Source organism: Oncorhynchus kisutch, linkage group LG3 (assembly GCF_002021735.2).
Source record: "Oncorhynchus kisutch isolate 150728-3 linkage group LG3, Okis_V2, whole genome shotgun sequence".
In the NCBI taxonomy this organism is placed as follows: Eukaryota; Metazoa; Chordata; class Actinopteri; order Salmoniformes; family Salmonidae; genus Oncorhynchus; species Oncorhynchus kisutch.
This window is the reverse complement of record NC_034176.2, coordinates 73,671,767-73,697,530: the sequence shown is the minus strand read 5'-3', so window position 1 is coordinate 73,697,530 and position 25,764 is coordinate 73,671,767. Positions and strand designations below refer to the sequence as shown.

The 25,764-nt window shown below is 42.2% G+C and overlaps 1 protein-coding gene and 1 pseudogene across 1 annotated transcript in view; both read left to right on the top strand.

Annotated features, from left to right (window-relative positions):
* Positions 1–104: 104 nt before the first annotated feature.
* LOC109881654 (short-chain dehydrogenase/reductase family 42E member 1-like) lies at positions 105–3,922 on the top strand (annotated as a pseudogene).
* A 466-nt stretch (positions 3,923–4,388) lies between these two features.
* The window catches only part of LOC109881366 (Wilms tumor protein 1-interacting protein homolog), a 33,486-nt gene continuing 12,110 nt past the window's right edge, over positions 4,389–25,764 (top strand). Inside the window, exons 1-2 of the mRNA XM_031814410.1 lie at positions 4,389–6,481; positions 23,724–23,825. Coding sequence (XP_031670270.1) covers positions 4,966–6,481; positions 23,724–23,825 — 1,618 coding nt within the window. The 5' untranslated portion in view covers positions 4,389–4,965. The remainder of the gene's footprint in view (positions 6,482–23,723; positions 23,826–25,764) is intronic.

Here is a 25,764-nt window from a genome sequence, read left to right as displayed (position 1 = left end):
ATTAAAAAAACATTCTCTACCCTCTCAATAAAGAGGAGGAGTTACCTACTACGTCAAAAGTGTAAATAGGAAGTTCGCGTAGCCCATCCACTGACAATCATGGAACCGCTCGCAGTTCCCTTCAAGAATTTCACTAGCTCCGCCCAAGGAAGTTGTTTGTAAAATAGTAACAACCTGTCACACCGATTAATTCATTCAAGAATTGATGCTGGACAAACGATAAGGTTGCTAAGTTAAAACGTCAAGGTAAAATCCTGTTTTCAATTGAAATTAAAGTGTTTGCTGTTCAATAGCCTGGATAACAGCCTGTATTCTAGTATAATATGGCAGCGACCTGATTGATACAGTACAGGTTTACACAACTGTCATTGTCGTACTCTTATGTAGCTAAACTAGTTTGCATCAAATGTTGCGTTGATGACCCAAATCTAGCCAAACGTCAACGTAGCATTATTAAGTAATAGGCCACAATCTTACAAGTATGGCTACAGTAGACGTGATGAGGTTGCAGGTTGTTGGTTGTTATACATTTCGGCACGTGTCTCTTTTACAAATTCAATACTTTAATTAATGGTCTCGCTGATGGTACTGTGTGGTGTTATTTCAAGCATATTGAACTTCAAGTTTTCTTTTCAGTGAAATGGTGAAGGCGCGAATATGCACGTTTTTGATGACCGGTGGCAGTGGATACTTTGGTTTCCGGTAAGCCCATCAAAATATAAATATTTTACATTATTTGTTGCCTCTACATAGTCTTCATCTTATCAATACAGAAGAGAACTTGTACATTACCAAGTGAATGTAAAAATAATTCGGTAAAGGTAGTCCTAAACCCCACTAGGGGGAGTTATCATACCAGTTATTCTAATGCTGTTATTCACTGTAGGCTATTTATTCTGTGTTACATACCAAAGTGGCAGAACCTTATCACCCCATCAATTGAATCCCTGCTTACAACAAATTGTTGTGACTTACTAATGGTAGCGTCATTAATGTTCTACTGCCTCAAATGTTCTACTGCTTAAGCTCCTGTTCCTCTTATAGAATATTTGCTAAAAAAGTATTGTGGAGCTCCTGCACCTAAATATAAACAGTATTGGCACCCAAAATGAGTACCTGCACCTTTTTCAGTGCAAATCAAGCACTGTTCATAAGTAGGCTAATGACTTTCCTATTTCATTTTTTAGTGTTGAACTGAACATTCCTAGAATATCCCTCACTACATGTGTAAGGCTTTCCTATATCCAATATTCCAGATTAGCATTTGCACACCAGTATTTCTACTTGCACATCTTCATCTGCACATCTCACTCCAGTGTTAATTTGCTAAATTGTAATTACTTTGCTACTATGGCCTATTTATTGCCTTACCTCCTCATGCCATTTGCACACACTGTATATAGACTTTCTTTTTTTCTATTGTGTTATTGATTGTATGCTTGTTTATTCCATGTGTATCTCTGTGTTGTTGTTTGTGTCACACTGCTTTGCTTTATCTTGGCCAGGTCGCAGTTGTAAATGAGAACTTGTTCTCAACTAGCCTACCTGGTTAAATAAAGGTGAAATAAAATGTTTAAAAACAGGATCACTCTATTTTTCATTTCTTACAGCCTTTCCTGCTCACTACATAAAAAGGAAGCTGAAGTCATTCTGTTTGATATGAGCCCACCCAGCCTAAAGGTTCCAGAGGGCATTGTGTTCCTGAAGGGAGAGATTCGTGAATATGCTCAGGTGGAGAATGGCGGTCACTGGCATGGGCTGTGTTTTTCACAGCTCCTACGGCATGTCTGTCAGGGACCAGCTGAACAGGAAGCTGATTGAAGAGGTGAATGTCCAGGCCACAGAGCATGTCCTCAGGGCCTGTGTAGAGGCTGGAGTCTCCAGGCTCGTCTACACCAGCACCTTCAACTTAGTGTTCGGAGGCCAAGACATTGAGGGTGGTGACGAAAGCCTCCCCTACCTACCTCTCCATCTCCACCCTGACCACTACTCCAGAACCAAGTCGGTAGCTGAGATGGCCGTGATGAAAGCCAGTGGTACAGAGCTGAAGGACGGGACAGGTGTGTTGAGGGTCTGTGCTCTGCATCCAGCCGGTATATACGGGCCTGGCGAGCAGAGGCACCTGCCCAGGATCGTTGGGTACATAGAGAAGGGGATATTCTGTTTTGTATATGGAGATCCAAGAAGTTTAGTAGAGTTTGTCCATGTAGATATCCTGGTGTCTCCACACGAACTGGCTGCAGAGGCTCTGATGTCAGAGCACCAGCACCGCTCTGCTGGACAGGCATACTTCATCTCAGACGGAAGACCTGTCAACAACTTTGAGTTCTTCAGACCTCTGGTAGAGGATTTGAGTTACTCTTTCCCGAAATTACGTCTAGCCCTCTCTCTCATTTACTTTGCTGCATTCCTCACTGAGATGATTCACCATCTCTTCGGCCCAATCTATAACTTCCAGCCTCTGCTCACACGCACAGAGGTGTATGAGATCGTCGTGACGCATGATGAAGCCCAAGGCCAAGCTGGGTTATGAGCCCTAGGAGTATAACCTGGAGGAGGTTGTGCAGTGGTTCAAGAGTAAACCTAGGGGTTCACTCTCCAGCGACTGATGCTAGTTGTTCTTCTATTAGTAGCTCTGGCCCTCTCATACCTCCCAGTGGTTGGCAGTTAATCAGCAGGCAGTAATAAAGTGATAAATCTCAATGGCACATTTTAAATGTTGAAACTTGTTCTATACTAGTGGTGATGGATTGTTTGGTTCTCCTTTTATTAATTACAATGTACAGTCTGTAATAAAATAAAAAATAATATTATTAACCAGAATTAGACCTGTTCAAAATAAAGACCATATTCCCTTAATAAATGTCCATGAATGTGTTTTGTGTAAATTCCAACAATATATATACCTAGTTAGATATAGTATAGCTAACTTTTTTCTTATATTGACAATTGTTGGACACAATGCATTTTGTTTTTGGCAGGGTTTTTAAAGCCAGAATGGAATGTTTGTTTTAATTTGTGCCTGTCCATGGAAGTACCTGACCATAGTCCACTAGCCTAATGCAGTATTTACATAAGGATTCTCTAAACTTGATTATGTATAAGAGACATCTTTTGGTGCAGATGTCTGTTGGTACAAACAAAATTTGGTCCCACTTTAAATTAAGTACAACTTTTATAAAGGCTTTTTAAAGCATACATAAAGACTTCATAAACACTACATAATTGCTTCAAAAATCATCTATAAGCATATGTCATAAAGGGTGACATAATTCCCACTGTAGGGTGAATTATGTTTATACACCATTTAATCAGTATTTTTTATTTAAGCTTTATTTAACTAGGCAGGTCAGTTAAGAACAAATTATTATTGACAATGACTGCCTATCAAGGAACAATGGGTTAACTGTTTTGTTCAGAACGATTTTTACCTTGTCTGCTCCGGGATTCGATCCAGAAACCTTTCAGTTACTGGCTCAACTCTCTAACCGCCCTGATGACATGCGCTTATAGATGATTTGTGACGCATTTATGTAGTGCTTATGAAGCCTTTATGTATGCTATATAAAACCCTTTATAAGTTGTACTTCATTTAAAGTGGGACCCGACATTTACTTTGGTTTTGTTTTTACATCTCAATTGAAGATGATAATAAGAAATATGACGAACAATGTATTGTAATGTTTAACAGATAAGATGTTATGTTTATTTTATACTGTGTAACTTGGAAATGTTTCATGATGTCAATGTGTGATATCTTTTATCAGGCCTGCTGCTGAATTCCTAACCTTTCTGGTTGTTTTGTGACCAAATCCTAATGGGGATCAATCATTTGGTGGTATTTATAATAACATGTTCTATAAGGGATATTTTTATTTTATTTTAGTTGGATAATGTTCTCATATTATAGAATAAAAGTACATGACTGACCAGCCTGTGATTTGTGTTTCTAATGAGTTGCACAAAGTAATAAGCTAACTTCATTATACATTTGGGACAAGTCTTAGCTTAATCATCACATATTATATAAACTTTTTGTATCTTATAAAACATCAATGTTTTTGAGACAATGCAATATTTTTCTGTCAAGAATTAAAATCATAGATGCGAGTCATGCGACAAGTGAGAGCTGCATAATCTTGGTGGCAAAAGCCCTATCAACGGATGGACAGAAGAGAAGCCTTCCCTGCATTCGGCATCTAAACTGTAATACATTGTGTTCAGCATCCTCTAGAAACAATCCATTCTAAATTCAGTGAAGCTGTTTCTGTCCCGAAACCGAAAAGGGCAAATGAAATTGGGCCAGGTGAGACTGGTCCTTTGTGCAGTTTTTTTTTTAAGGCTGAGATGAATACAGCCGTACTCTCTAGGGACTACTCTTTTTCAAACTCAGGCACCCCCTTGCTGAGTTGGTCGCAATCATTGTTTCGCTCCAGCATTAACCACATTCCAGAGAGGCGGAGTGCACCCCGTCCACTTCCTCGCATTCCTTCTCCACAAACGAGTCCCTTACGCTAAATTGTGTTTAAAACGTGTTTTGGCGCACTTTGTGTCTTTTAATATGTAAGATGTGGCTGTTAATGGTGTATTGCAATATTTTCTCAACCTCAAATTTACATTTGAGACTCTTTTGGAAAACTGGAGAAAAACTGACAAGGGAAAATTCCTCCGCGCAGCGCGCCATTGACTGTAAAGACCTTTCAACTTAACAAAAACTGAAGTTGACAAACGTAACGTTGAAACTTTGTTGTAAGGGTTTATATTTTCGAAGAAAAAGATCATGCACTGCTCCGAGATTTCCAAGCACACTGGCCGTTCAGCAAACAGGCGACGATGCCTGGATTGAGCCTGCGTTTTGTTATGATTTCCAAGTGAAATGCAATTACTGCTATCTCTCACTCGGTAGTCGGTTTGTGGACTAGTGCGCTTTTTCTCTGAACTTGTTCGTCGCCTCCGGAGCAAACCATGGATCACTATGAGGAAGATTTGGGACTCCGGGCGAGTAAATTAATGGAGGACCTTTCCTTATATGAAGCATACAAGGATGGAATGTACAGTTCAAGGAGAGATATGGTTATCAACCCCGATTTGGATTTTTCGTCTCCAACGATACCGGAGCAGAAAAGTACGACAATGAATGGCAGCTCTGCGCCTCACCAACAGATACACACCGTTGAGAATTACATGTCTGGGAATAAAGTGTACACTGCGGCTCCCGTGCGCCCGGTGAATGGCAACAGAGCCGTTCCTGTGGATTATTGCACCCCTCAAAGAGACACAGTTTATCCTAATGAAGAGAGCTATTGCACCAAATCCGAAATTGCTTTGCCGTGTTATAGCGGCGCGTCCGAGCGGCACAGGAGGTACTCATTGGAGGTGCAGGGGCATAGGTACAGCACTGGTAGCGCGTACGATGGAGTGGTTTTGAACAAGCCAGTACCCTCACCTGGCAACAGATGCAACAGTATTTGTATTACCACCAACCACGACGGCAGATACAATGCAACCAGCCCGCGGTCCAGTTTCGTATCCTCCCTCTCCTCCCAGGAGCAAAGCAAACATGCAAGCCCGAGGTCGAGCATCAGTAGCCCGCGCACGAGTCTGTTGGTACCCGGGCAAGACAAGTACACTAGTCCCAGGTCCAGTCTGGTACACTGTGAAGGGAGCAGTGCCCTCAGCCCCCGGTCTAGCTATGCAAGTACAGCCAGCGACACAAGTAAACATTCCAGCCCAAGGGCCAGTCTGAACAGCTATGACTGCTGCAGTAAGCCCAGCAGTAACCGCACCAGCGGCATCAGTATGGGCTACGACCAAAGGCACATCAGCCCCAGGTCCAGCACAGCGAGCCAGTATTCTTGTACCACCAGTCCACGCTCTAGCTATTCAGATTCGCGTTACATGCCTGTGGGGAACCATGATCTGGAGGGTGCAGTTTTGCATGGCATGCCGGTGGCCAGTCCCCGGTCAAGCATCTGCAGCCAGGAAGGGTGTGCAAGACCCGGGACAATAGCTAACTGCGTCGTTAGTCCCCGGTCCAGTATCTCCAGTCACAGTTCCAGAAGTTCCCGGAGCTCCAGGGGATCTATGAGCACCTACCCAGATCTCCAACTGCCTTCACCCAGGTCCTCAATGCTGGGGACAGGTTTGCAGGAGGACATACTAACACAAGATTGTGGTGATACCAACGGTGTTCATAGTCGTATCCATCTCCAAGCGCTCTCTGGGATGCCAGAGGCCCTGCCACAGCATGCACCACAACAGTCAACCCAGGCAGGGATGAACACAGAGGTGACCGCTGGATCACCATCATCTTCTTATGGGCTCCATATGAAAACTCCAGCCTCGGGGCAGAGGTTTAAACTACCTTACCAGGTGACCCCATGCCGGGAAAGTGGCCCAAGCCAAGCAGAAAGGAGTCTGGAAGCACTCACCTTGGAGCTGGAGAAGGAGTTAGAAATGCACATGAAAAAAGAATACTTTGGTAAGTGTAACTCCTCCTATGAACACTGTTGATTATAAGGAACAGTATGAGAGTGCAATGAAGTGAGAATAAAGCTTTAAAGTAGAAAAACAAAAAATGAAATGAAACAATATTTTGATTGATCTTGGCATATCTTTTTTTAGACTACTTGTAAACTTATGACAGCTCCCTAAACATGTCTCAATAAGAATTAGGCTATTCTTACACAAAGTCAAATGAATTAGTCAGGTAAAAATGTAAAAGGGCCAGACTAGATCCTCCACGTTCCATGTGTTTGGTGGTCTGATAATAACCCTCATGGTTATGAACTTGAACTCTGGTGCCCTGTGGTCCATACATGTGTGAAAGATAAGTCAATTGATGGGCTTCACTGGGTTACTTCATCTTCAGCTGGGTCACTAACCTCATTATAGCTGAGCACATGTTCATTGGCACAACACAGGTCAAGCCATGGAGATTTGGAAACATTTTCAATCATAACACCTCTCATTTTATTGCTAGACAAAAACATCTCATCACCTGTTCTAGTTGATGTACCTAATAAATATTTTCCCTGTGATAATGTGTTTACACTGGGGATAATTTGAGTTTATTTGAAGCATGGGTTTTACTGAGAGTAGTGCAAAAACTAGCATACATTTTTCAAGTTTAAGAATATTACCTTCACATTACATTTTGTGTTGTCATAATATTTTGTGTGTTTGGTATCGTGGGAGGCTGAGGCGGCGTAAGGCTAACTGGAGCATTAACTGAGTGATTAGGCCCATTTTGTCCATGGAGCCAGCTGACCACTGATTGGTCAAACAGTGTTGTGGCCCGGCCACAGCAGCCCTGCCACTGATCAGTCAGAACTGGCTGCTGACGCCTGAGGTAGCCCTTTGCCTCAAGTCCTTGGGTGTTTTGTGAGGTGAGGTGAGGTGAGGGTTGGGGGAATGTTGTCCCGAGAGCTACTGGGGATCCTTTTCATTATAAAATCACAGTCCTGATCACCATCTCCATACCTTGCACAGCAAGTGTAATAACAATAGTGTAAGAACATAGTAATAACAGCCTAACTACATTACCTATTGACATAACAGGGATTTTCTTATGTGTAACAAGTCAGGTGTTATTAATTGTTGTTACTCATGTTACTACAAAGCAGCTATTTTGTAGTGCTAAGTAATTCCATTGTTTACTATTCCAGTGTAGTTGTGGAGCTTGTACATTTAGTCTATTAATCGTTATGCTGTAGTTAAAAGGGGGTGTTGAACACGACTTCAGCCTAGCTTCACTGAGCTTTGTTGTCATCTCATCTAGTGGCTGGTTGCAACCTTAACAACTAACATGTATTCTATAATGCCAACAACGACTCCCTCTGTGGCAGATAAGAGTGGCTTTTGCAGGAAAATACACATTTCTGTTTTGGCAGAGCTAACGTTTACACAGCGCTGAGTAGGACTGAATGGAACCTTCTGTTCTGTCCCAGGGAGTGGAGTAGATACCCTTCAGTGATTCAGTGGTCTTGCTGCTTGGTGAAAACGCCCAGCCATACGGCCAATGCAGCGGGCATTCTCTGAAAGACTTCTCTCTCTGCCGTTTCTCTCTGTGTTTTCCTCAAGATGCATTTTTTTCTCCATGAGTGCTCTGAGCTGTAACTTTTTTGCAACATATTCCCTCCCTGAGACTTGAAATCATTGTTTTTGAAGGGGTAAACTCTCTCCTCCCACAGGAAAAGAAGGGAGAATCTATTCACCTATTGAATGTGCTGATGGACAAATGGCTGCGGTCTGAGAACAGAACAGTGGTTTGATTTTGTTTTCCTCCAGTGCGCTGGCTGGCTCAGAGTGACGCTGAGACGGCTGTTCATTTTTCACAGAGGAGCAGGTGAGAGCTGTAGAATGTAGCAGACAGAAGCCCCTCACAGTACGCTGGGCAGAGAGAGAGAGAGAGAGAGACACACACGCACACACACACAGCTCTGTTTCCGTGGCGACAGTGGAGAAATTGATCGCCCGGGCTTTGAGGTCTGTGCTGTCACACTGCGTTGCTCTGCTCTGTGCTCTGCCTCACTGCAGGCCCCTGTGTGGCCTCTGTTTGTTGTGGTGGCGAAGGAGCTGTGAATCAACAGCTGGCCCGGGACAGACCAGCATTGAGGCTTCCAGAGCAGAGCGGCCCCGCCCCCAGCTCGCCCCCCCGCCCAGACCCCCCACCCCCCCACCCGCGAAGCCCTTCATTAACCAGCCAGTGGGGAGTCGGGCAGCACCAGACACTTGGCACACGATCTTGGCTCGCAGGCCAGACATGGCGGTCGGGGGTCAAGTCTGATCACCTGCTCAGAATAATAATGACGGTATAGTAATGCTACATGGTTGACTCAGAAAGGGTTTGGTCAACTTTTACTGTGTTGGTGGTGGTGTCTGTCACCCCAACTCTCAACTCTCGCTGCAGCCGCTCTGGAGGGCAGTCTGAGCTACAATGTATGGCTTAGAGCTAAATGGAGCAGATACAGTTGCTCTTTTAACAAATACACTTATGAATACACCAAACACATAGGCAGCCAAATGTTTTAGGGTCATTGGTAACTCTTGTGTCAGTTGGTACGTGAACATAGCTCACATTAATGATACATGTTCATGATGCATTAGCTTAATCACAAATTCACTCTCATTAGTGAAGTATGAGTATTTTAGCTCCCTATCATGAATATGGGAAGTGTTTAGAGTGCTGCCATTACCCTTCCAACAACAGACCATGAGTAGAGAGAACAAACACACTGTCCCTGGCCTGCCTGAACAACAACAGAACACAGCATAATCGCTTAAATATTGTGAGAGATTTTCAGACTTTCCAGTTTTATGCCATTTCTCAAACATCTAGGTTTTGGACAAACATTGCAGGCAGCTGTACATCAACATAATGATTTCAAGTACACAAACAAATTGAATGTTACTATTTCTTATTAGTTCCATTCTTGCTTATGTAGCCTAATAGTGTATTTCATATGTCCCCAACAGTGGTGTACTGCTATTCTTTTAGGTGAGGGAGCACAAAAAAATCATGTAAATGACATTATTTACTCAATCAAAGTTTGTACCCACAGATGTAGCCAATTTAATGGCCTATCATTATAGAATATGCATAAAATGCATTCTCCAATCGCAACATCTGCCTTTGCCTAACCATATTGTGCAAAAGAAAATGTTATATTTTTAATACCCTCAAACACAAAGTTAGGCATAGGCTACCATATTTCAAATAGGCCATCATCTCTGTCTGAAACGTCCAAAATGCATCTCCATGCCAATCATTTGTTTGATCCCAATCAGTTTCATGGGAATATGTGTAATACTCCGGGTGTCGTGGGTGTGGAGTCAAACGCAGGAGACAGAGAGTACGATGCTGTGCTCTTTAATTGCACCAACGCACCACAGGGTGCTCACAATAATAACGGCCCCAAAACACAGGGAATGAAAAATGACTACTGAAAAATGCACGCCCAGGAACTAACACGTTCCTCTACTACAGAGCCGAAGGTTACAATGAATAATCCCGCACAACAACCAGGCGGGCCGGCTGTCTAATAAAGACAAACTAATCATCACAAACAGGTGCTACTAATAAACATACAAGGAGGGGGAGGAAAGACAATCAGTGGCAGCTAATAGGCCGGTGACGACGACCGCAGAGCGCCACCCGACCGGGAAGGGAAACCACCCTCGGTCGGACTCGTGACAATATGGTATTAGAGCTTCTTGAATTAGCCTACTGTTTTATGAGCCAATTAGAGTATATTGTGGTAACAAACTAATAGCCTACTGTTTTATGAGCCAATTAGAGTAGATTGTGGTAACAAACTATTAGCCTACTGTTTTATGAGCGAATTAGAGTAGATTGTGGTAACAAACTATTAGCCTTGTATTTTGTTTCAATCAAAGGGTATATCCTGCCTAGTGGCGCGCACTGTTGAGTTGGCGCATGTGGATTGTTTTTTACTTATTGTGTGAAGTGATAGTGTTCTATTTGTAATAATAGTAATAAGTGATGACTATTCGGTGTAGGCAACAGATCTTGATGATATTTCATTTTAAGCAATTGGAGTGCTCTTCGTAGTGTTGAAAGGAAAACGCCAGGAGCACACAATGATCTTAAAGTAGTTAAACCAACTTGTGGTGCTGAAGGATAGCTCCTCCATTTGGCCAGTTCAGGAACAATACTACGTGGTGTAGCTATTTGGTTATTGCCTAATGTAAAAACAAATACTTAGCTTAATATCATTGCACTGCGAGGAGAGCTTTATTGCGAGTAGGCATTTCATTGTATTGTGTAGCTTACATGCTCTATTATAAATAAACGTTGATTTGATTTGCTTGAACACAATACAATATACCCTATTACAGAATAAAAGAAAACAGAGAGGTGAACTATCAATTCATGTAATTTATTTGCATATATTGAATACATTCATATCAATTGACCAAGTGGTGGCTACAGCAACTTCCAGAGAAGGTCAGGCTCTCAGGCTTTGTGGTGGCCACTCTGGTTTGGGTGTCCTTGGCAGAACGATGTTGCTGTGACCAAGTGGTCACATTTCGTTCTGGGTTCCACTGCGCAGAGGGGGTCCGTGGAGTTTTATGAACATCAAGGCAGACACACACAGGGAAATGTTGTTTTTCAACGTTTTCATTGGCCATTGTGGTCCATCCTCCGACGGGCTTCCACAGTGCACACACACAGCTTATAGTACTTCATCATTCTCACCACCAGAGAGAAGAAAGGGAACAAACCACCACTTACCTACCTCTAGGCTGCTATACATATTTATTTGGTTTGTCATTCTATCGTTTTTCATAGAATTTTAGTGGTAATTAAATATAATTTATTTCAAATTTATCAGAATTAATTTTCCAGAAATAGTTACACCAGCTGCGTGTATTCTCAAATTGAAAAAATTGAGGGAGCGCCACTCCTTCATTCTCCGGCAGCACTACACCCCTGGTCCCCAAAGGTGTGGAACTCTCTGAGTTATGGGCAACATCACTGAGTGTGCTACTAACGATGAAGGGCAATGTTCTTTCTTCTCCAGATGTGTCCAGTGGTGTTGTCCTGTCCTGATCACACTGGACATAATGATTTCAATTAAGAACAAATGAGACTTTTCGGGCTTAGTTCCTCTCCCTCTCTAACCCTCTCCCTCCCTAGTCCCTTCATTCATGTTAAACACTGTCCACATCCGTTTGAGAGGGCCTTTTACGCTTTACAGCAACATTTATGGGAAATCATCTCAAGTCAACTTTGCTCAAAATGCCATGAACTTTTCCTTAGTTGTAGCAAGTTCCCTATTCTGTTGTTTTTCCTGTCAAGCTTTCCTTCCTCACGGCAAGGCTTCCACCTTGGGAGATTAAATGGACATGTACCTGGCGGTGTGCACATGGACATGTACCTGGAGGTGTGCACATGGACATGTACCTGGCGGTGTGCACATGGACATGTACCTGGCGGTGTGCACATGGACATGTACCTGGAGGTGTGCACATGGACATGTACCTGGAGGTGTGCACATGGACATGTACCTGGAGGTGTGCACATGGACATGTACCTGGCGGTCTGCACATGGACATGTACCTGGAGGTGTGCACATGGACATGTACCTGGCGGTGTGCACATGGGCATATACCTGGAGGTGTGCACATGGGCATGTACCTGGCGGTGTGCACATGGACATGTACCTGGCGGTGTGCAAATGGGCATATACCTGGAGGTGTGCACATGGACATGTACCTGGAGGTGTGCACATGGACATGTACCTGGCGGTGTGCACATGGGCATATACCTGGAGGTGTGCACATGGACATGTACCTGGAGGTGTGCACATGGACATGTACCTGGAGGTGTGCACATGGACATGTACCTGGAGGTGTGCACATGGACATGTACCTGGCGGTGTGCACATGGGCATATACCTGGAGGTGTGCACATGGACATGTACCTGGCGGTGTGCACATGGACATGTACCTGGCGGTGTGCACATGGACATATACCTGGAGGTGTGCACATGGACATGTACCTGGCGGTGTGCACATGGACATGTACCTGGCGGTCTGCACATGGACATGTACCTGGAGGTATGGACATGTACCTGGCGGTGTGCACATGGACATGTACCTGGCGGTGTGCACATGGACATGTACCTGGCGGTGTGCACATGGACATGTACCTGGCGGTGTGCACATGGACATGTACCTGGAGGTGTGTACATGGACATGTACCTGGAGGTCTGAACATGGACATGTACCTGGAGGTCTGCACATGGACATGTACCTGGCGGTCTGCACATGGACATGTACCTGGAGGTCTGCACATGGACATGTACCTGGCGGTCTGCACATGAAAATGTACCTGGCGGTGTGCACATGGACATGTACCTGGCGGTGTGCACATAGACATGTACCTGGCGGTGTGCACATGGACATGGTCCATTGTTTTGTTTACAATTCTGACTGAAGCTCCAGCAGGATTGTACTATAGAAGTACAGTGGAAATAAGCAAAGCCTTAGACTACAGTGGAAATAAAGTATAGTGGAAAATAAACAAAGGCAGAGAGAGGACAGTATTGGGGCAGTTGCTCCTATGAGTATTCAGAAGATATCAGCTCAACAAAGCCTATAAGAATGTTGCTCTACCCCACCTCATTGTCAGCATATTTCCCTGCAAACATCTCAGCACCGCTATCTGTCTTGTAGTCAGATACCGTAGTAGACAGAGGAGGCTTCAGGCAAGTGCATGCGTCTGGAATGTAGCAGAATGGGACTGAGATAGCTGGAGGAGACCTTGGTCTGGAGAATGCACAATAAACTGTGTGTGTGTGGGGGTGTTGTGATAATGACCTGCTTAGCAGAGATATCGTCAAGTGGTGGGAGTCCACATTCCCTCCAAAAATCAACCACCCTGGAGTGCAGACTCCCCCCTACCTTCCCCACCTCACCATAACACATTTCAGCTCTACTCCCTGGGAGCACTTGGGCCTTGCACTCAAAGTTCAGACACTCCAAGATCAGAGACCACAGATAGCCTTTGCCTTGTAAACCTTGTGAAGACTTGTCACTGCTAGCTTCACATTTCTCCAGCCTGTATCTCCTAGGAACAGCCATCTTTTCAAAGCAGAGCAGAAGAGGTGCAAGTGTGGTACAGATGGTATAACAGAGGTGCCATTACATTTTCAGGACCTGCCATTATCAGTGCAGATTCATGTGTTTAAATTGTATGGCAGCCAACAGTTTGTCCACACTGTTCATGGAATTGTTCGATGCCAATGCCTCAATTATGGAAAAAAACAAAAACATGTTCAGAAATATTCCTGGAAGTTCTGGAACAGTGGGGGAGTATTTAAAGACCATTAGCAGTGAGATTGGCAGACCAGGAACATTAGCAGACCAGACCAGACTAGAGTAGTATGCTGGGCTTGGAGTTTGGAGGTAGTACAGATCAGCCAGCAGCCTTGGCGTAATCAAAAGAGTCTAATTGCTGTCAGCTGAAGCAAGGCAGATTATAGTCAATGACCATATTTACACATAAATAGGCTATATATGTTTTATTGTCACATACACATAGTAGTACGGTTAAGATTCTTGCTGAAGGCTACTGGCCCAATGCTCTAACCGCTAGGCTACCTGCAGCCCTACATGCACACCAATATCCCTGTTTTTGAGTTTACAATAACCCAAATAAAGCTCCTATCCTGGTTTTAAGAAACCCAGATAAGATGCCTGGGATATGCTGATCTTAGACGGGATACTGTGGCATGTTTACATCTTATCCCATTTACTGTTGTTAAACGGTCTGCGCAGACTCAGTTTCACATAGTATCAACTTTGAAGTTCAGATGGGAAAAGTAATAGTTGGAATAGTAACTGAAGTCTGGACTCTGATGTAGGCTATTAACATTAACTCATGCATAATTAATTGTTTCTTGCAGTAAAATGATAGACCAAATGTTAATTTTGTCTTGGGAATAGGAGTGGAGAAATATGATTTCTTTCTTTCATCTTGAGAAAATGCGAATGCGCGCTTTGGGACCTGTTTGTAGCTAAACGTGCATTTTTTTCCTGCGACATAAAAAGCTGACAGTATTTCACTTTCAGTCATAAAATATGCTTCCAAGGCAAACTGAATTACTGTCAGAAACATGTTGGATTGTTTTCACAGATTTTCATTTCCTTAAAAAACCTCTTTGGGCTAGGTGTCCCGCTAGCATCCCGAAACCGGAGGGCACGCAATTCAAATAAATAATTTAAAAAATGATGGATATTAAACATTTATGGACATACAAGTGTCTTATATTGGTTGAAAGCTTAAGTTCTTGTTAATCTAACTGCACTGTCCGATTTACAGTAGGCTTTACAGCAAAAGCATGCCATGCGACTGTTTGAGGACGGCGCCCCACATCAAAATATCTTTCCTCCGGCACAGGTTTTATAAATTCACAAATTAAAAATTCCCTTACTTTTTGAAAATCTTCCTCTGATTTGTCATCCAAAGGGTTCCAGCTAAAACATGTAGTGTCGTTTTGTTAGATAAAATCCTTCTTCATATCCCAAAAGGTCTGTTTAGTTGGCGCCATCGATTTGAGTAATCCACTCGTTCAACATGCCAAGATAGGAATCCGAAAATCTAGAAAAAGGACCCTAGCCCTAACAAGTTAAAACCGGTCAACAAACTGATGTCAATTTTGAACGGAAAATCTCCCCAGTCCCTAAATGTCTTCGCTGCATGAGAGAAGCAGAAATGAAAGAGAACGCTACCAATGTCAACTACATTATTGATAATGCTTTCATTCTATCGATGAATGACATTCTGGTGAGCAAGGCTTTATTTAGTGTTCTAGAGCAACAAGGAATGATGGAAGAGAAGCTGTCTGTATATAATTATAGACTGACAAAGTTGACAAACAAATAGCCTTCCTAATGTCGGAAATTATAAGCAGAAAAATATCAAAATTAGGTGTACAATAATTTTTTTCCGCTCCCCATTTCAAAAAATATTTTCACCGTCCTTGGGTAAATGAGCAATATTCTGTTTATTTATGAATACAGAGACACTCATGGGCGGTAAATTAACGGTGCATGTAAAGCTTATCCTGAATAAATCAAAGTTTATTTTTCGCGTACATAGATGAGCAGATGTTGAAACAGGTGCAGCGAAATGCTTGTGTTCCTAGCTCCAGCAGTGCAGTAAACAGTACAATACTGATACACAAATAATCCCAAGAAAAAAAGAAAAGAACTAAAGAAGAACATACAAGAGATTAATAAATATAAGAAAAATAAGACCAGGATATGAGCAATTATCCAGAATACTGTGTGCACGTTGACATTGTCAGAGTGCTTGCAGTTCAAGATCCGTAGTCTTCAGAAACACCATGGAACACTCCAATCTGATATCTTGATCACTTTTAGTAAATCTAACTTGTTCAGGTGCTGGACAGATACAAATAAAAAAGTATTCAACTCCCACAGTAGTTTGAGACGCACAAAACAGACAACATTTCGACACCACAGGCATCTTTTTCATGTTCACTTTTAGGTGGTTACGTAACTACACTTTCCAGTCTTCTGCCTCTCTCGTTATAGGGAATATAGAGGTAATATGGGATCTACCAAATCTGGACAGTAATATTTTATTTTCTTGCCAATGGCTATTCTAGATATTTATTTTGGCCAAGCTATTGTGATTAAGATGATTCATAGTTTGGCTCTTTAACCTTATCAGAGAGAATAGCCCAAAATGTTCCTCTTATCTTTTCTGAGTGCAGGAACAGTGTCATGAGTTTAAGTTGGAATAGGAAATACCAATATTTGACTTTGGTCCAGCTGGGTGACTCTTGTTGACAGGAAGCATGTGGGCCTAACCTTTGGATAGCCTTAGGGTACCATAGTCCTTCATTTAAAAAAATGTCATACAGAGTGCGAATTACAGAGGATGAATGAGACATGAGCTCCTCTAAAGGCAACAAAAGTTCACCTTTGGGAGGGTCATTAAATATTTATAATTTGACGAGATGCGCACCAACGGCAAGACGCATGAATCTCACCGGAGAAAGCATCCAAGCGAGCGAAACAGCACCTGTCATACTCTTTTTGGCCAGACAGCATCAGATACATATGATACACATACTGAGACAGAGGGCCGCAGTTTCGATCACTCGGATGCTTTCTCCGGTGAGATAGATTCAACTACTTGCGAATTGAACAATTATGAAACCTTATTGAAGCATTATTTCATATGCTTTTTTTATTGTTCACATTTTTGGGGAAGTATGGCTTCCATTGGCATCCATGAATACACACACACCACTGTAGTATGCCTAATGACAACCGCTGAATGTCATTATGGTGTTTTTAACAGATGTCTCTTCTAGAGGTCGACCGATTAATGCCTTTTATTTAACTAGGCAAGTCAGTTAAGAACACATTCTTATTTTCAATGACTGCCTAGGAACTGTGGGTTAACTGCCTTGTTCAGGGGCAGAACGACAGATTTTCACCTTGTCAGCTCAGGGGTTCCAATCTTGCAACCGCACAGTTAACTAGTCCAACGCTCTAACCATTGCACTCCTCGAGTATCCTGCCTGTTACGCGAATGTAGTAGAAGCCAAGGTAAATTGCTAGCTAGCATTAAACTTATCTTATAAAACACAATCAATCATAATCACTAGTTATAACTACTGATCCAGTTTAGCAGGCAATATTAACCAGGTGAAATTGTCATTTCTCGTTTTGTTTTCGAAATGATAGTTTCCGGATTCGATCATATTAATGACCAAAGGCTCGTATTTCTGTGTGTTATTATGTTATAATTATGTCTGATTTGATAGAGCAGTCTGACTGAGCAGCAGCAGGCCCGTAATCATTCATTCAAACAGCACTTTCGTGTGTTTTGCCAGCAGCTCTTCGCAAGCACAGCGCTGTTTATGACTTCAAGCCTATCAGCCTAATGGCTGGTGTAACCAATGTGAAATGGCTAGCTAGTTAGCTGGGTGTGCACTAATACTGTTTCAAACGTCACTCACTTTTAGATTTGGAGTAGTTATTCCCCTTGTGCTGTAAGGGCCGCGGCTTTTGTGGAGCGATGGGTAATGATGCTTCGAGTGTGGCTGTTGTCTATGTGTTCCTGGTTCGAGCCCAGGTAGGGGCAAGGAGGGGGACGGAGGCTATACTGTTACACTGGCAATACTATAGTGCCTATAAGAACATCCAATAAAAGGTTTATGAAATACAAATGGTATAGAGAGAAATAGTCCTATAAATACTATATTAACTACAACCTAAAACCTCTTACCTTGGAATATTGAAGTCTCATGTTAAAAGGAACCACCAACTTTAATATGTTCTCATGTTCTGAGCAAGGAACTTAAACGTTAGCTTTTTTACATGGCACATATTTTACATGGCACACATTTTTACATGGCACATATTACTTTCTTCTCCAACACTTTGTTTTTGCATTATTTAAACCAAATTGAACATGTTTCATTATTTATTTGAGGCTAAATAGATTTGATTTATGTTTTATATTAAGTTAAAATAAGTGTTAATTCAGTATTGTTGTAATTGTCATTATTACAAATGGGCCGATTAATCTGTATCGGCTTTTTTGGTCCTCCAATAATCGTTATCGGTGTTGAAAATCATAATCGGTCGACCTCTAGTCTCTTCCCTTTCATGAAATGACACGTGCACAGTGCACTGTTTGGATGCTGGAATTATTTTAGAGTGGACGAACGTACGCAGCCACAGTTAGTCTACTTTTTGAAGTGATTTGTTTGAGAATCAGATTTAAACATCATTACCGGGTGTGTTCATGCCCCATTAAAATGTAATGCATTTTTGTCTTCACTATTAGGCCCATTAAAAAAAAATGCTGCATGCACGAGGCTCCCAAGAATGTCACGGTACAATTCGCACTCTGATGTCATAGATGTAAAAAGCAGGGATGGGGTCAATTTGGAATTTGGGGAATTTAATTAAATTCAAACAATGAATTTGAATTGAATTTGAATTGGCCACAGCCCACAGGAAGCAGATTTTGAATAGAATTTAAATTGAAGGAAGTAGAAGTGAATTCAAAGCAATTCATAGCAATTCAACAGAGAAGTGAAACATGAAAGTCTCATTTAATTGGGGTGTGGCTAATTCAAATTCAAGAATTTAATTGGAATTAAAAAGCAATTCGCAACTTAATACAGAATTGACCCCAACACAGGTAGCCCTTTAGGCTCGTACCCGTATGTATACGGGTTGAAAATGGCAGACTTGGACACTGATAAGCACCTAAATTGGAACGCAGTGGCTGTACTGTAATATGCAATACTTGACGTCAGAGCTCAGGGTCTCTTCCATTAGGCTCTGTATGGGTTTTGACTGACAACCATTCTGAACTTGAGCACCTCGCGTGACAAGAAGTTGCCCCCATCCCTCCCACTAATTGGGCAACTTTTGCAAATGTTTTGATGTCTAATACCCTGACTACACCATTCGCGTCGCGTGCGCGAGCATTGCAAAGGAATATATGTTATTCAATTATTGCACCCACACTGCTCGTGTGTGCCAATGAGCGTCTGCGTTGCCAAGGGCTAAAATAGAAGTCATTCCTATTTCTGACGCAGATCGCACTGCAAGTCCTGCCTCTCCCATCTCCTCATTGGTTTATAGAAGCAGGTAACCACGTGCCATCTCCTCATTGGTTATACCTACGTGGGTGATTGAAAGACTAACTGTTTTGCCAGTTGTCGTGGTAATACTAAGTGTAGATGCCAATCACCATATAAGTTCAAAGATGAAAAAGCCTGGGAGGAGAGATGACTAGAAACGATTCGGTTGACCGTTTTATGTGTGGATTAATTGTCGGAGTAGAGGACCTTGTGCATTTCAGGTAAAATAACAACTCAATGTTTATATCCCAGGACAAAATAGCTAGCAACAGCAAGCTAGCTAAATAGGACAAATTAGCTAGCAAGTGCAAGCTAACTAGCTAAATTGCCATACATGTTTAATGCTTTTTGGCCTGTCCACAAATGTATGTAATTGGTTCAGAGTTTATTTAGATATTTTAACCTACGTGTCATGATCGCGTTTGGTGTAGGGGGACAAAATAAATGTATGCACGATGGCGCATGCGCGCAGCCGGTTTGGGTTCCGTGTAAGTGAGGGAAATGCTGTATATTACGAGAACCCTATTTCTTTTGGAAGATGAAATGTTGAGGATTATAATAAATTCCGCTTTGATGTCATACAAGCAAGCCAAGCAAACGTGAGTCCAAATGTGCACTTCACATTTACATATAATAAAACTCAGGGGTGCAACTTTGGTTTTAGAAGTGGGGGGGACACATCCCTTAAAAAAATATACCAGTCAAAAGTTACTACTTTGAAGAATCTCAAATATAAATATATTTTGATTTGTTTAACACTTTTTTGGTTACTACATGATTCCATATGTGTTATTTTATGGTTTTGATGTCTTCACTATTATTCTACAATGTAGAAAAAAGTTTAAAAAATTAAGAAAAACCCTTGAATGAGTAGGTGTGTCCAAACATTGGACTAGTACTGTATATGAACATGACTGGGCATTCTAACATCTCTGTATCCATTCATCATCATCAATAGTGTCTCCCAGGTCTTCCTCACATTTTTGTTTTACATGTTTTGTGTCATCGGGAAAAGCCTCTATCAACCCTTGAAACAGTTTGGAAATCAACTTTGGAGGTTTGTCAGACTGCCTTAAAATAGCATCTGGCTTGTCCAGTGTTTGCTGAACAGAGAGAATAAAGTGTTGTATCTGCGAAAATTCACCTCACCTCTGTCCCAGACTGATCTTCCCTGGCTGCCTGACCCTGCTGAGACCCCTTTCACCATTCACGTAATGTCACAATCCTCCTAAAATGAGGCATGAGAAAGAATTACTTTGGTGTACATTTATTCTTTATATTATCCAAGAATAGAATCAATGGTTCAATAATTGAAATTACCATTATTCCCAGATCCCAGACTGTAGCTTTAAACTGCTGTCCTGTAGCTACTGTAGGTCTACCCATCAATTCAAGATGAAACTCACAGGCGGGAGCAGATGTTCAGACAGACGACTTTGGGATGAAAATATTTTTGTTGTCCCACAGATTATTTTGATATGGTCCTTAAAACTTAAATATGTAAATAAATATTGATAATCAAAAAATGTAATCATCATTGAAAAGGATTACTCATTCATTTGTCTCTGCCTGCAAATCGTCCTCCTAAAAGGTAGGCGATATACAACAGGACTATGCTAAATGTAGCAAGTGTGACTGTCATCATTCTTGCTGCTTCCAGTTCAGTAGCCATACCAGCGAGATCAGGTGCCTGTGTGGTCTCAATTAAATAGAGTAGGCCTATGTGTACATGGGCGGAGAAGCATGGAGCAGTTATCTTTGCAAGGAAATGTACTTCCTAAATAGGTCTATGATTAGGCTATAGTTTGCTACATTGCCTAGAATAGGGCTACATATTTATCACCCATATTTCTTAGTCTGATATAGGCTATAGGGCACAAAATTGCTGGGACCATGCCTGGCAAGTGATCTGTGTCACATCCGCATAAAATAACATTGCGGGACTGCGGTTGGGTTTGGAACCAGTTCTTGCTGTAGCGGGTTGGAGCCGGACAGAAAGCCAGCGGGTGCGAGCAGAAGTGAGATGATAAAGATCGGTCCCACACAGGCCTCTACTGTGCACCATGACAGTGAAGCCTGTAACTTTAGAGCTGTTTATTACTGTGTCAGTGTGAAAAATTGAGAATTAGCTTGAGAAACTGACAGATTACGTTACATTGATAACTGACTAATAGAACTCACATTGCACTGAAAAGACGTCAGAATATCCATCTTCAATTGCTTGGCCGATGGTTTCATCGTTTGATTGAGGTATAGTTTGATTGAGGCAAAAATAATAGCAAATGAAATTACATTTTTGGCCAGCTCTCTCTGACGGTACATAAACTGCCAAGCTTGCCATGTTCATTTTTTAACATCACAAAACAAAGGCAACAAAACATTTCTATACATACAACTGCTGTTAGATAGTAATAATAGCCACCTCATATCACTATCTGACAGATAACTAGAGGCTAGAGCAGACCTGGCTGTATTAGCTACTCACTAGCATAGCTTTTTCATTCACCTCAGTCGAGAGGGGATGAAACATTACCTAACGTCACACAGTTGCCTCGTTTTATATCACATTCCAATAATAAAATTGTGGGGGGGGAATTTAAATTTTAGAATGGGGGGGGGGCATGTCCACCTGTCCCCAGTGAAAGTTACGCCCCCGATAAAACTAATGTAATTTACATTGTCAACAGTGTGATGTTTGGATTCAGTCTTGTCAGCTGGCATGTCCTCATCTTTAGTCTAATAATTTTCCCATAATCTCCTAAATGTTCCCTTTTAATTGCTACCATGGTTGCGCATATGCTTTCCATATTTGTTCTGTAAGAAACATTTACATTTAGCCTTATCCATATAGGCCATTTATGAGTCTAAGGGGTTAAGACCTGTCAAAGAGACATCCTGCATCTATAGCAGTATAAGCCCAGCACATATTTTAAATTGGCCTGGCTCTAGAAAGTATCATTGCCTTGAAATACTGTCAGAATAAATTGTTAGAGAGAGGACTAGATGATGACACTCTTTCTTCATTACTGTCATCATGGGAGGAAGTTGGGGGGGGGGGGGGGGTCAATCCCCTGTAGGGATGTTGTGTCCTGTAGGCGTAGTGACCCTGGACTCACCCTACCCAGGCTTTGACCCTGCACTCGTTGTTGAATGTGACCACTGCGGAGGCCATCTTGTGCGTGAGAGGAAAGCAGGGGAATCATTAGTCCAATGCTATGTCCAAATAGTTGTCACCGGCTGGGTGACTTCCTTATCTCCTTCCTTAGTAAGGGTTTACTATTAACCTAAAAAGAACCACATAGATGAAAGTTTGTAGTCCACACCTGTGGGTAATTCACCTTTTTTTCCACTAAATTGTCTAGTGTTTCCAGGTCAGTGGTCGTCCGTTGGGACATAACCCACTAACTTTTGCTGAGTCACTTTGTTATTGTGCCACATTAAGAGAATGCTTCCTGCCAACCCCTAACACCTCTGGTTAATTTATTTTTAATTTAGATACAACATAGATCAATGAACCTCACAGAGACACATTAGTTTGGTTCAAGTACTGTATATACACCCTTTATAGATCATTGATGGAACATGGAAGTTACTAGCTAAAGCAGTTACAATGACGTGTACTTTACTGCTGTATGAAAGTAGGATTCATGATGAATATGTTGCTGATAATGGTTGGCAGGTAGCCTAGCGGTTAAGAATGTTGGGCCAGTAACCGAAAAGTTGCTGGTTCGAATCCCCGTGCCAACTAGGTGAAACATCTGTCAATGTGTCCTTGAGCAAGGCACTTAACCCTAATTTTTCCTGTGACACGGAACCCAAACCGGCAGCGCACATGCGCTATCGTGCATAAATGTATTTTGTCCCCCCACACCAAACGCAATCACGACACGCAGGTTAAAATATCAAAACAAACTCTGAACCAATTATATTAATTTGGGGACAGGTCGAAAAGCATTAAACATTTATGTCAATTTAGCTAGTTAGCTTGCACTTGATTAGATAATTTGTCCTGGGATATAAACATTGAGTTGTTATTTTACCTGAAATGCACAAGGTCCTCTACTCCGGCAATTAATCCACACATAAAACGGTCAACCGAATCGTTTCTAGTCATCTCTCTTCCTTCCAGGCATGTTCTTCTCTTGACTTTATATTGCGATTGGCAACTTTCATAAATTAGGTGCATTACCGCCACTGACCTCGTTCGTCTTTGTCACCCACGTGGGTATAACCAATGAGGAGATGGCACGTGGTTACCTGCTTCTATAAACCAATGAGGAGATGGGAGAGGCAGGACTTTCAGCACGATATGCGTTAGAAATAGAACCAATTTCTATTTTAGCCCTTGGCAACGCAGATGCTTGTTGGCATGCGCGAGCAGTTTGGGTGCAATAATTGAATAACATAGATTTCTAAATGTATTTTGCAATGCTCGTGCATGCGATGCAAGAGGTGTGGTCATCCTGTAAGTCGCTCTGCCTAATGACTACAATGTCAATGTAAAATAATGATGATTATGTCTAGATGTTAACCTGTGTCTCTTCCCTCCTCAAGGTATCTGTATCAAGTGTGGAAAGGGTGTGTATGGAGCCAGCCAAGCCTGTCAGGCCATGGGGAATCTGTACCATACCAACTGCTTCACCTGTTACTCCTGTGGTAGGTGTATATATCCCTCTGTCCTCTACTCCTACTCAGCAGCTGCATCATTGGCTGGCATCACAGATGTCCTGTATTTTCATTTCTTAGCACAACATTGATGTTGGTTGCCAGAGTGTCTTTGGGAGTTATCAGCAGAATGCTCTATTCTCTATTTGACAGGAACACAGATTATATATCGGAACTGTAGAGATGGGTTGTAGAGACGGATGATTAATCTGCAGTCAACCTGAAAAAATGTGTTTATGCATGTTGTGTGTATGTGTGTATACGTGTGTGTGCTTGCGCGTGTGTATATTTGTGTGTGTAGTGCTGCCCTGTCACCTGACTCCAATTGTCCTCTCTAGTTTCAAGTGGAGACGAGGGTGAAGTCAGAGAGAGTTTGGAGCAAGGTTGCTTTCATTCATGCGCTGATGTACATGGATGCTGATCCCTTGGCTTTGGAAGAAATGCATATAATTGACATGTAATTGAATAGATATACTTTCAGGTGTATTGTGTGGTTGAAGAATGAGGGGCAGTGTCTCTAATCCCGAGGTTTCTCTACAGATTCCTTTTGACCTGCTTTGAAAAGTGTACTTGAGTCAGACCAGAGAGATATACTGTAGTCTGTTTATATTGGTCAGACATTATTACCCATCTATAATGGTTTAAACAGTACAGAAAAAGAGAATCTATACTTCTCTGTTATTCAGAATGAAATATGTTTGGTGAAATCTATCCAGAAGTGAAGCAAGTCTTCCCCTTCTTATTCTAGTGGTCTCTGTATATAGATGATAACAGGCCCATCTTGACTCTTGCGATGGTTTATTCCTAACGTAAACTCTGTGATGTATTATTGGGTCTCTTATGAATGGGAATGTTTGCTTTTTAGAGTGTTTTCAACCCCTCTGAGAAGTTTAGTTTTAAAGTGCCTGCAGATCTCTAAACACACCTAATGATGTATCAACTTATTTGTTGACAAACTGTTTTTGTTTTACTTTTTGACTAAAATGCCACAAACGTTATTCTGTAAGAGTCAGGAGCTCCATAGCAGAGAGAGTTCAGTTCTCTGAGACATTGCTGGCTGGTAGCCTTGGGCTTTGTTTAACCATGCATAATTGAGCCCTCCTCTTGGCTTGCTCCTATGGTTGCACCCTTTTTTCATGAAATGGCCAGGAATGCAAACTACCCCCCTCCACTTCAGCCGGCCTTCCCATGAGGACCTCAATCAGACAGTCACAAAGTGTACCAGGCCTGCTTATCAGAGGGGGTCGGCCTGGCATGGGCTCTGAGCAAACAACACACACATAAACACACACACACCGATAAACGCGCACACACACACACACACGCACAGAAAAATGTGTACGCGAGTAATTATACGCTCACACATCACGCACGCACACACACAAACACCCCCCACCCGCCCAAACATACCCACACACACTCCTCATTATTTACTAGTCTCAACTATACAGTCATAACACATACCTCTGTGACCAGTCTCCTGTACTGGTGTTGATGCCCAGCTCCTGACTGGATCACCACCCACTTCCTCCTTCCACATACATTTTGTCTGCTAGCTCACATGTATCCATGCCTATAATGGGGAACGCTAGTGATTAACTAGTTACATCTGTGTTACTGTAACACATCCTGCTTGTGCCTCTCACACCAGCCAGGAGAAAACAGCCAGGGGCCTTGTATTTCTGAAACCTGTTTATGATGCATTGTGGTTTCCTCAGTCACTCACCAGCTGCACCTGGCTGGCTGGCACAGGGCACACATCTCAATGTTCTGCTGTCTGCTATGGGGTTCTGTCTGGGGTATGGTAGATGGCTGCACTAAGTAGAGTTAGCCTGGCTACTCCCCATATAAATATAATCTAGTCATTATATTTCTATACTACTCCCTCATCTGAGTGTAAATTGTGGGATCTGGCCAAGGTTTTAAATGA